At 39.6% G+C, this 14,066-nt stretch overlaps 1 protein-coding gene across 1 annotated transcript in view; it reads left to right on the top strand.

Annotated features, from left to right (window-relative positions):
- FGD5 (FYVE, RhoGEF and PH domain containing 5) overlaps positions 1 to 14,066 on the top strand; it is a 78,882-nt gene that overhangs the window by 62,737 nt on the left and 2,079 nt on the right. Inside the window, exons 13-19 of the mRNA XM_065749301.1 lie at positions 3,699 to 3,782; positions 5,491 to 5,570; positions 8,669 to 8,768; positions 10,113 to 10,250; positions 10,635 to 10,737; positions 11,605 to 11,735; positions 12,852 to 12,980. Coding sequence (XP_065605373.1) covers positions 3,699 to 3,782; positions 5,491 to 5,570; positions 8,669 to 8,768; positions 10,113 to 10,250; positions 10,635 to 10,737; positions 11,605 to 11,735; positions 12,852 to 12,980 — 765 coding nt within the window. The remainder of the gene's footprint in view (positions 1 to 3,698; positions 3,783 to 5,490; positions 5,571 to 8,668; positions 8,769 to 10,112; positions 10,251 to 10,634; positions 10,738 to 11,604; positions 11,736 to 12,851; positions 12,981 to 14,066) is intronic.

Here is a 14,066-nt window from a genome sequence, read left to right as displayed (position 1 = left end):
GTTACTAACAGGATGTAAAAGTCTGTAGCCCTTTCACGTGTCCCTGTTGGCTCTGCACAGGAATGGGTTGTGCAGCCTTCCATTTATGCCACAGCTCTGTACAGCCTTGACCAGGCCATAATTCTGCAAAGGAATGCAGGTTTCCAGTGTGCTCAGGAGGACGGAAGCACTAAAGTGCATACTTTCATCAATTAAGCTTTAAAATATAAAGTTATCCTCTGAGGTCTTAGGAGATCTGACTACTAGCAGGGTTTGTTCAGTGTTGCTTCTAAAGCTTACGAAAGCTGTCTTTTGGGGCTTACTTAGGCAAGGTTTCCATCCTCAGAGCTCAGGGACTGAGTTTTAGTTCCTGATGCCCATTTCTGTGTAAATCACCTGATGACTTTGTGCACAACCTAGGGGGAGTCCCACTGGAAGCATAACTCCATCTCTCTGTTGATTGAAACAGCAGTTTTCGGTGAGGGCTTGCAAAATTTTAAGACAGTTATGAGAAAATAACCTGTAATCAGTTGGCTATACTGGAAAAGTAAGTATTCATAAATCAAAACATGGAAAACCTCTGTTTTGTAGATGTGTTACCATTTGTGTTTTTGTTTTGCATTACACACAATATTGAGAAGTTAGAGAGTCTGAGACTCCAGGCTTATAAGTGGTGGTGTCAAATCTGCTGTTAATCCACTGTATAACCACAGTTATTTTTATGCTTCCCCCTACATGAAGGGGAAAATATGTGCTTGTCGTAAGATTTTTGTGATGCTTACCTATTAATGTTTGTGAAGTTGAAAAGCACTATTTGAGTATTGAGCATTACTGCTGATACTAACATTATTGTTTGCAGACTCCATTTTAAAACAAATGGATTACATGCCTGTATTATGTATTTATTATGGCCTCTGTAACTGCTGAGAGCTTTTCACTCTAGGACCGTTACGAGGAGAGATGGCATATCATAGAAAACAAAGTTTGCTATTTATTCTTCTTTCTTCCCCTTAATAATTCCTACTTCTACATAAGTAGGATATGCAAGCTTCTTTGTTTGATCATATACTGGAGTCATAATCAAAGATCGATGAGATAGGGCGTAGTACTGGCACTGCGCTTTCCTGATGGCTTCAGTGGTTTCTGTTTAAAAAAAAAATTCATACTTTCCTGTACTAAGAATAAGATATTTTATCCAAGTCTGCATCAATGGACTATAAAAATAGTAAACAACATCAAAATCATGACTTTCTTGCAGCCAGAAATGCAAACCATGACCAAGGGTGCTGTCATGCAAAGTATATGGTGGACTAAACCATTGTGATTATTTTGAAGAATCAAAAGGTGCATAAAGGTTTCTTTTCTCATTTAACGCATAAGGTAAAACCACTTTAGGTCCCTTATACTAGTTTCCTTCAGGGAAGGGAGGTGAAATTGGAACTTGGAAACAGTCTAAAGGTAACTGATAGAGATCTTTCTTTTGGTTCTGTGATTTTTTTTCCCCTCCCCCCCCCCCACTGTCTTCTCTGAAAGTTCTTAAGTGCCATTGCTTTGCAGCATAATGATGAAAATGTGGGAAAGAAAGTCAGTGTGGAATGTGGTAATTCCTGCACTAACATCTGAATGGTTTTGCACTGTCTGCTGACACTGGAGATAATGCCATCACCTCTCAAGTGATGCGTAATCGACTATTCAGTCTTAGAACAACTTCTGCATATCTACCAATGAACTTTCATCCTTGAATATAGCTACTTTTCTACAACAGTCTTAAGGGCCTACTGCCCATCACTGCAAACACCTTTTTGCAACAGCTAAGAACTGCCTGAATGCATCCCTTCCTCTGCCAGTGCATCTGGTCCAACTGATATGCTATCTTGATTCTGACATCCAGGGAAAATAAAAACACATGGAAAACCCCAGGAATAAAATAATCTTCTAAATATCGTCCCTTAAAACTTAAAATTGATTTTAATCCCCCCACATATAAATAATTTGCAGCCACTGGCAAAATGCAAGTAGAACAAGAACCTGCCCTATGGTATTTATCAAAAAACTTTCAGAACTGTATGCTTTTTATGATGCCCCAGTTGCCACACAAGAAAAAATTATTAGAAACTAGTATGTACAAGTGTAATTTGTGTTAGTTCTGGATGAAATTGTTTACCTTATCTAATCAAAACAGATTTTATATGAACACTGTTTTCTGAAGTTCTTTGTAGTGAACTTATACTGACTATGGCTGAGTTAACATGGAGAAAATTACAGCAAAAGAGTGTGTATCGAAGGATAAACATGCTAATTTAACCCCTGTGCATCCCAGGAGATGAGCTCATCAAACGAATTTGTTGTTAGTACATGCCAGAAGAGCTAGCTGTGTGCCAAAACTAGGTTTGGCCTGTTCATTCAGGCTGTGATTTGATGGTATGTGCACTTGTGCTCTGAATGTATGCCTTTAAGGAGAGATGCATCTGTGCAGCTCATATGGACATAAATGTGTATCATGTGCATTCAGGCATTTTTGAGGTACATATTTTTTGCACATGATATGTATCACAAAAGTTTACTTGAGCTGGGTGTTTTGTGCAGGCTGATGATATTGTCGTATGTGGTGCTTCCTGGCAGGATGTTTGGTGAGGTTTGCTGGACGCCTGTTTCCTGAGTCCAGTCTGTTTACAGGGATGTTGGGGCCTCTTTGCAGTTCAGTTTGGGACTGCTGATGCTGGCAGCCCCCCTGACTGCCCCACAATCGCAGAACTTTGCAACTTATGCATTGTCTCTTATCTCACCCTTCCAAGAATTTCTCTACAAAGGCTGCTTGTGTTGCAAGTGGGGTGTGGGAAGCTGCTATCAAATGAGAGATTGTTTTAATGCTCTAGCCAGCAGGGCTGGAGCATAGGAAGTTTCTGAGTCACAGCCTGGAAAATTTAGCCCATGAATATGTTCAGGCTGCTCCACTGACACTCAGAGGATGTTTAACACTGACTTGAATAAAACAGCGTAGAGTTCATAATGAACTATCCTTCAAAAACATTCAGAAAAAAAACAAGTATATGGTAGGAGCTTTCAGGAAGTGCGCTACGGCACTGTATGGGTGCCAGATGTTTGGCGGAGCACAGATAAACTTGTTGCTGCTGCCATCCTTAGTCTCAGTGTTGTCATGCATCTAGGTGAATTCTGCTAGCAAGGGAGTGCAGTTACTCCTCTTGTATATCCAGACTATTCCAACCTGATTCATTCTTCCAAGCCTTGACACCACGCTTCCTTTCTGCCCAGAAAACATAAGCCCATGAAACCCATCTCTACTTCTGGCCTTGCCACAGCTTTATTGTCACAGGACTAAGTCAGAGCTGCAGGATTCTGGGCAGTTAGTTGGTATCGCCACATAATAAATGCACAACCTGCCTTCCTGACTTGAATACAGCATTGCCCCCTAAAGCAAGCAGCAATTTCACTCAAGCTGAATAGAAAGAATATTAGCATCTACTTGCTTAGCCACTAGGGAAAGTCAGAAGGGGGAAGTAATCAAAATTTTGGATCCAGGTTTAACAGAGCTCTCTGGAAATGTAGTTCTTCATATAAGCTGTATAGCTTGGGCCTGCCTTTAAGCAACAGTCCTAGCAGTTTCAAGTTACTGCTGTTCTGGGAATACCTCTGGGGGGTAATGATCAGACCTGTAGATCATATTGCAAATTATTGATCCTCTCTTTCTCTTTATATAGATGAATGATGTTCTGCTGTACACGTATCCCCAGAAGGATGGCAAATACCAACTTAAAAACACATTGGTTGTGTCAGGCATGAAGGTAATGTCTTATCTATAACATTTGGCAGGGGGGTTGGACTGGATGATCTCTAGAGGTCCTTTCCAACCCCTACAATTTTGTGATTCTGTGATAGACTGGAATTAAAATTGTATAGTGGGCAGTTAGTGCTTTTCTGGTTTGTGTTTTATTTCCAGCTGATGGTAAGAAGACAGAGGGGGTGGACCAGGAGTCAGAAGGAAAAATAACATTAAGTAATTATATATCAGATTATCTGTAAGGTTGTGACTTCGTATGACAGCCTTATTCAGGCTGGTAATGAATAATGCAAGTTGAAATCAAGTTTACTATCTGATCATGAAATTGGAAACAGAAAAAGTTTATTATCCCATTTCATACATTTCCCCTTTTCGTTTTTCTAGCCAATGCATAGTTCCGGGTAACAAAGGGGGAGCACGATTTAACCACACTGGTGTGTGTGTCATGACTCTGGCCGTTTTCTCCGACAACACATAGTTGTACTCTATAATGCATTCACTGGGGCCCCAGGTTGCCAGGTTTTAAACACCTACCACTCACAATTTATGTAAGCTTTCATTTACCTGTTTTCTACATACCCATTGACTGCTTTCATCAAAAATGTTAATGGATTCTAAAACTTAATAGGGAAATGATGTATAGGGTGATGCTGTGTGCAATGATACAGATACAGCGTCTTGGTCAGTAAATTCCCTAACTACAGATTGCAGAAAATAGATACAATTACTCTGTTCTTACAATCTTTCTCTAAGCATCCATTGACAGTAGTTTCTGTGCAACAGGAAATCTTGGGTTGGAATGGTCTTTATTTCTGACCTAGCTGACCATTATATACTTCCCACCAAGAATCTTCATAATTATTCTGTAGCTGATATGCCAAGTTATATTTTTATGAAATAAGACTTAAGAGTGGCAAGTCAGGAGGCTGGGGCTGTAGAAAACACGCAAGACGTGAGTTACAAATAATTAATTTCAGCAAAGTGACACCAGGTATGTTGGAGTTTTCTGAAAGGGTGGAAGGCTGATCACCCCGAAGACTTCATAGTCTAAAAATAACTGTAGGTTCCCTGCTAAAGTAGGAATTGACAAAGTGTTCCAATTCTAAGTAGAAAGCAATTGCAGAACAGGTACTTTTATAGTATGTTTGAAATATGGAGTGATTGGTATAATAGATGCTTGTTAATAATATCACATAATTACCATGAAGCCATGTTTCCTTTAAGTCGCTTTTGCTATTAGTAGATGACTAGTATGGTACATGGCAGGAAAAAGTTTCAGCTGAGCTGTATCTTACGTCTTTTTGGCTCTTAAAGAACCTGGCTGCAGACAGACATTCATTGATCTGAAGCACTTCACAGTGTATAGTCTACATGTCTTATTTCTGTCCTTTACAGAAGGCTTCTACCTGACATGCTCTGACACTTGTCAGACTAAATATTTCCTAAGCTCGTCGTGTGAAAATTCAACCCTGACTAACAGTGTATCATTACCTCTGTAGTTGGATTAAATTATTTGTTTTCCCTTCAGAACCAGCGTCACATCAAAATAGAGAACATTCCTCATTAAATTAGCAATAGAATAGGCAGAAAACCCTGAGTCCTCTTTGCATTTAAATATGAAACAGAGGTCTGGGGCATCGGAGGTTGCTTTGCATTGAGACTTGTGCAGTTCAACTCATGACCACATTAATGTTCATAATATTTGTTTCTAGGTGAGCCGCCCAGTGACAGAAAAAGCCCAAAATGTCCTGAAGATTGAATGTGATGAATATTGCCTGACACTGTCAGCGAGGTATTGTCTCCAAACTGCCATGGCAGAAGGTGTTACATTCTAGCTATATCTCTAGATCAGCCTAACCAACATCTAAGTCTTAACTAGTGTTTAATTCTTTTTGAACTTGGGTTTGGTCCATGCTATTGTGACAGTCAATGTCTGTGTGCTTGATTAAACAGCTATGCTATTCATTATAAACGCAAAGCTCATAAACTGTAACTAATTCAATTCATTTAACAAGTAAAGATTAGACAGACTTTTTCTGTCATCAGAAAACTCCTGACAACATTTTCAGGAGAGAGGAAAGAAGAAAATCTTTTTAAGAAAACTTGTATTCTTTCAATTATCTCTCACACTCTTTCCTTGTAACTCCAGGAGCATGTTATATCTGTCTTTCACAATTACACTTTTCTAGATCATACCACTAGTGTTATAAAATTGCTACAGAAATATAAACTAGGTAATATCATGCAACAGTTATAAAAGCACTTAATAACCAAAATTAAATGTTACTGGCGATGTCACAGGTTTTTCTGTTAATGAGACCTTCACTGTTGGGTTTGTGTAGTGCTAGTTCTAATTGCAACTGGGAGTCAGTGTATCTACTGTGGGATTACAAACTAATGGCAGAAAGTTTGTAGCTCAGTTTTTTTTTTTCATGTTTCTAGTCCAAAAGTATCCTGCAAGTTTAGCTAGATCTACAGCAGAAAAGTGGATGGGTTGATTTTCAGATGTAGTTTACAATAAAAGACATACCCAGGTAGCAGTGGTATTAAAGTAAACTCTTAAAGTTTTGAAGACTTTAAATAAAATAAGTACTTACTTTACATCATCAGTGTCTAGATGCACCGTAGCTGGAAACATAGCAGACTTTCCTGAGCTACACAGTGCAGTGAGTGACAGGGAAGGCACTTTCTTACTCAGAATCAGAATTTGGATCTCTTATCTTCCTAGGAACATTTGTAGTCTGTGGGCAGTGCTCTGATACCTGTCAAAGCCTTTTTGTCTGGTTCCTTTTATAACCAGCAAATGAGAAAATATCTGAGATTTCCTTAGATCTTCATAGTCATCACAACCTTCAGAATATGCACACAGTACTTCTGAATTACCTGCTGACAATTACAAAAGTGAGTGAAAAGTGCTTCTCTGTTGTAGAGAAGTAGCTGCTGCATGCCCCCTTTATCCTGGGCAACTGTAGTTGGCAGCTCTAGGAAGACATCTAGAGCATCTTGGGATGCTCTGTTTGCATTGTTATGTGATTCTTCGTCCTTTGTGCTCATGTCAAGTCTGCTTAGCTTAAATTAAGCATGTGTGACCATTGGGAGCTATGTTTCTTTGGTAGTAAATAGGATCAGGGCTAAGAGTGAAGTGACCCTTCCAATAACAGCTGGATTGAAATTGACACTTATCAGAGCACTGGGATAGGTACCCTTTCTTTTCCTTGTGCTGCTCATTCTGGGACCAGTCTTCCCTAAGAAAGCAGTTATTTCCTCCTCTCCCTTTCTGTGCTGGCTGACAGGGCTAATGAGACACCAGTGGGACAGCATGCTATCCTAACCGTGCTGCTGTACTCACCAAAAGGAGCACTAAAGACACAAAAGTACTAGAAGGCTTCAAGCATCCCTGGAGACTGCATCTTTTATCGTTTGCACTGCAGTGCTCCTGACCTGTGCTGAAGGCCAGCTGTTGACAATCACAAATGAAGTCTCAGTGCTTTTACACTTGTAGAAGACAAGGTGAACGTGCACTGAAGAAAGGCAGTAACGTTTCGACTAAAGCTCTGAAATTGGCATAGGTGTGTGAGCAAGCAACACTGCAAAAGTCTTCATATCTCCCATTGAAAAGCTATGTCCTGGCCTTGCATTAAGCTGATGATAGATCTGATCAGAGTCCTTATGGAGAAGGCTGATACTGTTGTTACACCTTTATTTACACGTCAAAAATGTGCTTGGATGCAGGGGTCCTTACGGAACACCGGAGCACAGGGAGAAAGCAGTATCTCCTCCCTAAGGGGATAACGTGGAGCAACACAGCCGCAAAATGCAGTCCCAGTTCAGTTTCTCGTGTTCTGTGGCTGCCCCCTACTGGACAGGGGAGTGTAGTGGCAGTTCAACCCTCTGCCTAAGGAAGACTCACAGGGGTAGCTGGTAGTTTGGCACAAAGGTTCAGTCATACACAGGCTGAAATGTAGCGATGGTGAATCAAAGCCCGAGGTTCACAGGGCCTCGGAGGTTCAGTAAAAATTTATCTGAGCCTTCATACAACCAGTGAAATAGCTAATTGAGAGGCCTCTCTGACTGAATTTATCTTACTTATCAGCAGACAGATGTTTTTCACGTTTATTAGGTAAATAACCTGTGATTACTGCCTGGAGGTTCTTTAGTGGAATGGAGAGAAGGTTAAAGGCATGCATTAGTTAACAGGCTTTTACTAGCGGATTTCCCTCTTGTCTGTCTTCATTTCTTCACCAAAGAAGATTTAATTTACATCACTGTAAAATTTCTCTTTATTTACTTATTTAGCACTGGAAAGGGCTTGTTTTGTTTTTCAAATCAGATCTTCATTTTCAAGGATTAGGAATTCTCAAAGAATTTTCAAGAATGATAAAGGTTAAAGCCAGGACTGCTTCTTTCAGTGCTTTGCAGGATGGGAATGTGTTTCATTTTGAAAAGACATGTATTTCCTTCAGGTTTCCCAGAAGGCATAACTTGATTATACTTCTGATAGTAATAAGGACTGATAGGTAGTGTAATTCTTGTTGGGAGATTATCTCCTGTATCATAGGCCCTTGTGATGAACACAAAAGAAGAAACATTTTATCGTACAATGTTATCTAGGACTGAGCAGTTCATAGCAAAGTCAGAGACTACTTTGGAAAAAAAAAAAAAAAAAACTGAGGATGTAGTACCCACTCAGTCACAATAATAACACTAATCATCCAGCTGAGTAAGTGCAACAGTCAGTTTTGTTCATGGCTCTGAAATTACTGGTTCAATGCACAAGCAAATGAAAACAAATGTTCAGAAAATGAAGCTTTTCTCATCTGATCCAAAAGCTGCTTGTGTTGGTCCCCGATGTACATGGCATTAACTGCTTTGCTATATTTCATTCCACAGCTCTTGCTTGGAAAGGGACGACTGGTACAGCTGCATCAGCAGACACATCCCAGATGACTACAAAGCTTGCAATACTCCCACTTTCCACAGCAACGTGGAGGTAAGAGGAAGCCAAATATTTTAATGCTTGAAGGGGAAAGAAAGAGAGCAAGAGGGACAAGAACAGAAGACAGTGAAATGGGAAGGGAAAAAGCTATGAAATGCTAGAAAGCTGAGTTTTTTTGGTCAGGATATCCTTAGTAATTCCATTAAGATCAGAATTCCAAGCCTAGATTACAAAGTTTATTACAGTGCATGGCTTTAGAGACCACCTCTGAAATGTTAATCACACTGTATTCTGTGGTCTTTGCTTAAATACAAGTTCACCTAGAGGAAAACTAGCAAAATCTGTTCCTTATGTTCCTAAACAGTATCTTGAATGTTCTAAAAGTAGGTACAAATTCTTGTGGTTTCAGATAGAAAGGAGTTGATTTTCTTCACAGTAGCTGGTACGATGCTGCATTTTTTCTTTTAGAGAAAAATGATGTTGATAACGCATGCTATTTTAGCTGATGCTGAGCTGTGCTGAATACAGCTAAGGTCATTTCAGCTTCTCTTACTGTACTGCCAGAGGGAACTGGGAGTGCACAAGAAGCTAGGAGGACAGAACAAGGTCAGCTGACCTAATCCAGTCAATGGGATGTTCCGTACCATATGACATCATGTGAAAAAAAACTATAAAACTGGGGGAAGTTGGCTGGGCATTGTTCAACAGGTGGTGAGCAATGGCACTGTGCACATTGCACATATATGTGTATAAAACTGGTATCAGCTTCATATCGACTGTGGCTCCATAGGCTTAGAACACAGGCAAAGACACCTGCACAACCCCAGTCTTGTACATTCCTAGAAACAAGATTAGTAAATAAATTCACTTTAGTTGCTTCCATATATCCAGATCAGCCATGGAAAGCATGGATCAGGTTCGGACTGTGTTGGGATAAATTCCTCTTTGTACACATCATGGTTTGCATTGGAAAATAAAATAACTTTTTACTGGTTCTTGGTACTTTGTCTTCCTCGTTCATAACAAGGTGTAATGAATTAATAAACTCAGCTGCTTTGCTGTCGAAAACTATGGAGCTACTGAGATTTTTAGGGTTAGTATTTCAAAAACTGATAAGAAAAGAATCGCTTTTAACTCATTACCTTACCTGCAATTTGCATTAGCAGTGAATAAGATCCTTGCCTCACGTGGGAAGATTGTCCGTGACTGACCAATAACAGATTTACATTCGTTGCTGTCTGGCTTTCACAGCACCTTATATTGATAGCCATAGGCTTTCAGTGCTGAATCACCTGCTGAAGCACTTAGAATCTGTATGTCACTGCATCTATATCTCACTGCATTAAGAATTGAAAAACTGGGTGGATGCTTCTTGATTTGTTGTTGTTTGATTTTAAGTTACGGGAAAGGTTTGGAATACCCTTGGGTGAAAGGCCTCCTACTTTGGTACCCGTATCCCATGTTATGATGTGCATGAACTGTGGCTGTGACTTTACCCTCACTTTGAGGCGACATCATTGCCATGCCTGTGGGAAGGTAAGAGCTGTACAAGCTCCTCAGGGAGCCTTTATTCACACTACTAAGATGCTGGCTACCACTACTGTAATTTCTGCAAGTGTGCTGCAGTATCAAGACCAGACATTCTGCAGAAACTGTTAATTCGTTGCTATATTAGGTAGGTAGATTTCTAATGACTAGTGTGTGACTAAATTCTCTGCATGATTCTGGTTGCCTCAGAACAGTGTAAATCTACAGTAATTATCAATCAGTAGCTTTACCTTGACGGACAAAGATGTAGCAAAAGTTATATCTGCTCCACTGTCTATCCTTCTCTCCTAAACAACTCGGAGGATTTGTTTTATATGTGCATATATACAAATGTAAAATTATACTTACGTGCAAATCTCCTTTCTGGAGCAGATTGTATGTCGAAACTGTTCAAGAAATAAGTACCCTATGAAGTACCTCAGAGACCAAGCAGCCAAAGTCTGTGATAGCTGTTATGTGGAACTGAAGAAAAGAGGTAACGTTCCTCCATTCTTGGCAAACTTGACAAGTCTACTGTCTGTTTGAATAATGGAGATGGTTTTAGGACCTGCCTTATTATGTTGACCTTGGTAGCAGGATTTCTCATTTCAACCACAATTCATGTATCCTGAGGTCCCAAACTGTAAGCCAGCTAAAATTGTTTCAGCAAGCCAAGTTCTCTGGGGGGTTTCTTTGGCCTTTTGATAAGCCAGAGTAACAGCAAGGAGTGTGAGATTTAAACATTACAGCTTGATAACTGTTCCCTGTCATTTCTAGCGAATAATCCATCAAAGGGAAACAGTGTCTCTGCTGTATCTCACTCTGTCCTCATCCTTGTCACTTTTACAACAAGGACTGCTTAGGTAAAGTGCAGAGCCACTAGGAGCTTTTCCACTTGGGAAGTTAAGAATTTCTGCTTTCATCTGTTTCCAGATTAACAGTAGAGCTACTGCCTAACTATAACTGTATTACTGTCATGCTATATGAGTCCATGTTTTAATTTAAATTCACATCCACATCAAAGATAAATTGGGGGGTGAGGGATTTACATATATAATTGTGGGAAATGGCTCTACATCCAGGTGGAGGCCTGTGATGAGTGGTGTCCCACAGGTGTGTGTCTTGGGAGTTGTGCTCTTCAACATCTTTATTGGTGTGACTGAGTGCATTCTCAGCAAGTTTACTGATGACCCCCATGCTAATGTAATTTGAAGGAAAAGCATAAATAAAAAACAGCTATGGTGGAGGCAGCCTGTTTTCCATAGTTTTTTGCATTAGTGTAGTGTGTATCTTTTACCCCCTGTATGACATATACCAGTTCATCCATTTCTCCCTTCCCTTCTGCATTTTCTCAATCTCACAGAGCGACCACTAAGTGTGAGCTTCCCTCCAACTTCATCCAGGTGTTCAAGCAGTGCCTTCTCCTCTGTCTTCCATAATATTCATTACTCATCTTTCAAGAAACAGAAGAAGATCCCATCAGCTCTTACAGAGGTAGGACCAAGTTGGCTCCGAAAGGCAAGGAACCGTTGAGAACTGCATGCTGAGATTTCAGCATCTGGGTTTATAATTTATTCTGCAAGCAGTGGGCTCATCCCATGTTCGTGCAATTATTTTTTCTATTCTTCGCACCAGTGTTTCAAACATAAAGTACTCTGAGCTCTGGATGCAGTCCAGAAACTTCTTCAGCCCACTAAAAAATCCAGATTAGAGCAGCTTACTTACATTTCCTCATCAACTTGTACTGTCTTCAGAAAACTAAGACCACCTCGTGGTGTTAGCTGGTACAGGAAGGCAGGTCATAGCCTTCACAAGTATCAACGGAGCACAATTTGCCATTGCTTAGTTACTTTTTATGATAAGAACCTTACTTGTGAAATGAAATTGATGAGCTACGTCTTAATATAGCATTAATCTGTAACTTTTTCTCATTTGCTTTAGCCAGGAGATGGAATGCTTTTGTTCTGCTACAAATCACTGCTGTGATACTGCTCAGTCTTCTTATGTTGTCAAAAAGGCTGGTTTTGAATCTCTGGCATTCTTTCCTAATTTGATATCCTTGCAGTTTACTACTGTAATTAATGAGGTATACTGCATTCTGTATTTGTGTTTGTGTGGAGTTCTCTCTAACCAAAATGTGGATCTTTAAGGTCATTAATGAATTAGTTTGTGAAAGGGGTAACTTTCCTCAGAAATACTATTTTTCAAATGAAATCAAGTCATAGGCAAGTCATTAACATAAATTAATATTAAAATATTGCAAAGTCCAAAATATAACCACATCTTAAAGGTGCTTTGACAAAGGACTGTTCTCTCTTACTGGAAGCATGATTTTTTTAATGTCACCTCACCCTCCAAAAAGAGCTGGGAGGAGGGACAAGTTCAGCTTCTCAGAATATAACCGTAAACATGCTGTTCTCAGTAACAATTACACTATATTGCATGTTTTTCATGTGTTAACAAGAACAAAGTTTAACATCTTCAAACAGTAAAAAAAAAAAAAAACAAAACAGAAATAAGCATGGGATTCCTTTCTCCAAGTAAACGTGCATATCAGGAAGAAAAAAGCCTCTGCTGTCATAAATTCTGATTTCTCCCACTCTCCTTCAGGTGGCAGCCTCAGAAGAGGGAGCTACCATCAGTGGTTATCTCACCAGATGTAAGAGAGGCAAAAGACACTGGAAGAAACGCTGGTTTGTTATCAAAGGCAAAGTCCTCTACACCTACACAGCAAATGAGGTACTGTACAATCTAACTCAAAACAGTTTCTTAACCAAATTTTATCCTTTATGGTCTGCAGTCAGCAGAAGTAAAAGGTGAAAGATACAAATGGTGGGCCTTCTCATAGCAAACTGCCTCTGAGAACTGATTCTAATAGACATGGCCCTTAAGCAGTAACCTTTGGCTGAAGGGCTCAGCCACATCCCTGGGTGCACCTCAACAACCTCTTTGCAAACTGCCCTTCATTATTTAATTATTATTTATTTTTTTTGCTGGTCGCTTTTTTATATACTGTCAATCTGAGCCTAGGAATTTACATATGAGACTTGAAGGCAATTGCTAGATTTTTTCTCTTTTTTGTAGATAAATGGTGCTGTAATACTTTTCTGCTGGGGAGAAGAGTCTTGTATGTGCAAATAAGACACTTATCCTAGATTATCAACAAGGAAAGACAGGATAATCTGCAGAGCTAAGAATACTGCTTTCTGTATTGACCTATAGGCTTCTCCTCATAGCTGAGGAGGCTGGCTTTCCAGTAGGCTATTTTTATGTATTTTTTTTCTCATCCCAGTCCCTTTTCACATTTTTATTTCTTTTCCAGTTGAATAGCTGCAGTGCTGAAAAACTTGAAGTAATTGCAATACAAGAAACAGTTATAACTGACAGATTTTGTAAGCAGAAATATAGAAATATTTTTCTATACATAGAATGCAAGATCTGTCATAACAGCAATATTTGATATTTTAAGCCTTCAGAACACTTAGCAAATATAAATCACTTAAACTCATCAGTGTAAGGGATGAAGTGTCATTAATTATCCCTCTGAAACTGATGAGATTAGGGCACAAAAACATTCATGATTTGGCTATCACTGAAAACATAACAGCTTTCTTCAGTAGTGCTGATGTGTAGTTTGTTACCTCTTCAGTTTTTCTACCTGCTTTGTTTACACTTTCAGACCACATAATATTGAACTTGACATCATTTTCCAAGGCCCTGCAGCCTCTTAGCATTTACTGCTGAACTCAGCAATTCAGACTGTTAGCATCCATTTGGCCCTGGAGCGTGTTCAGAGAAGGGCAACAAAACTTGGAAGGGGTCTGG

Source organism: Cyrtonyx montezumae, unplaced genomic scaffold, assembly GCF_038088225.1.
Source record: "Cyrtonyx montezumae isolate F1298 unplaced genomic scaffold, pur_monq_1.0 scaffold_6, whole genome shotgun sequence".
Taxonomy (NCBI): Eukaryota; Metazoa; Chordata; class Aves; order Galliformes; family Odontophoridae; genus Cyrtonyx; species Cyrtonyx montezumae.
This window is presented reverse-complemented; position numbering and strand designations above follow the sequence as displayed.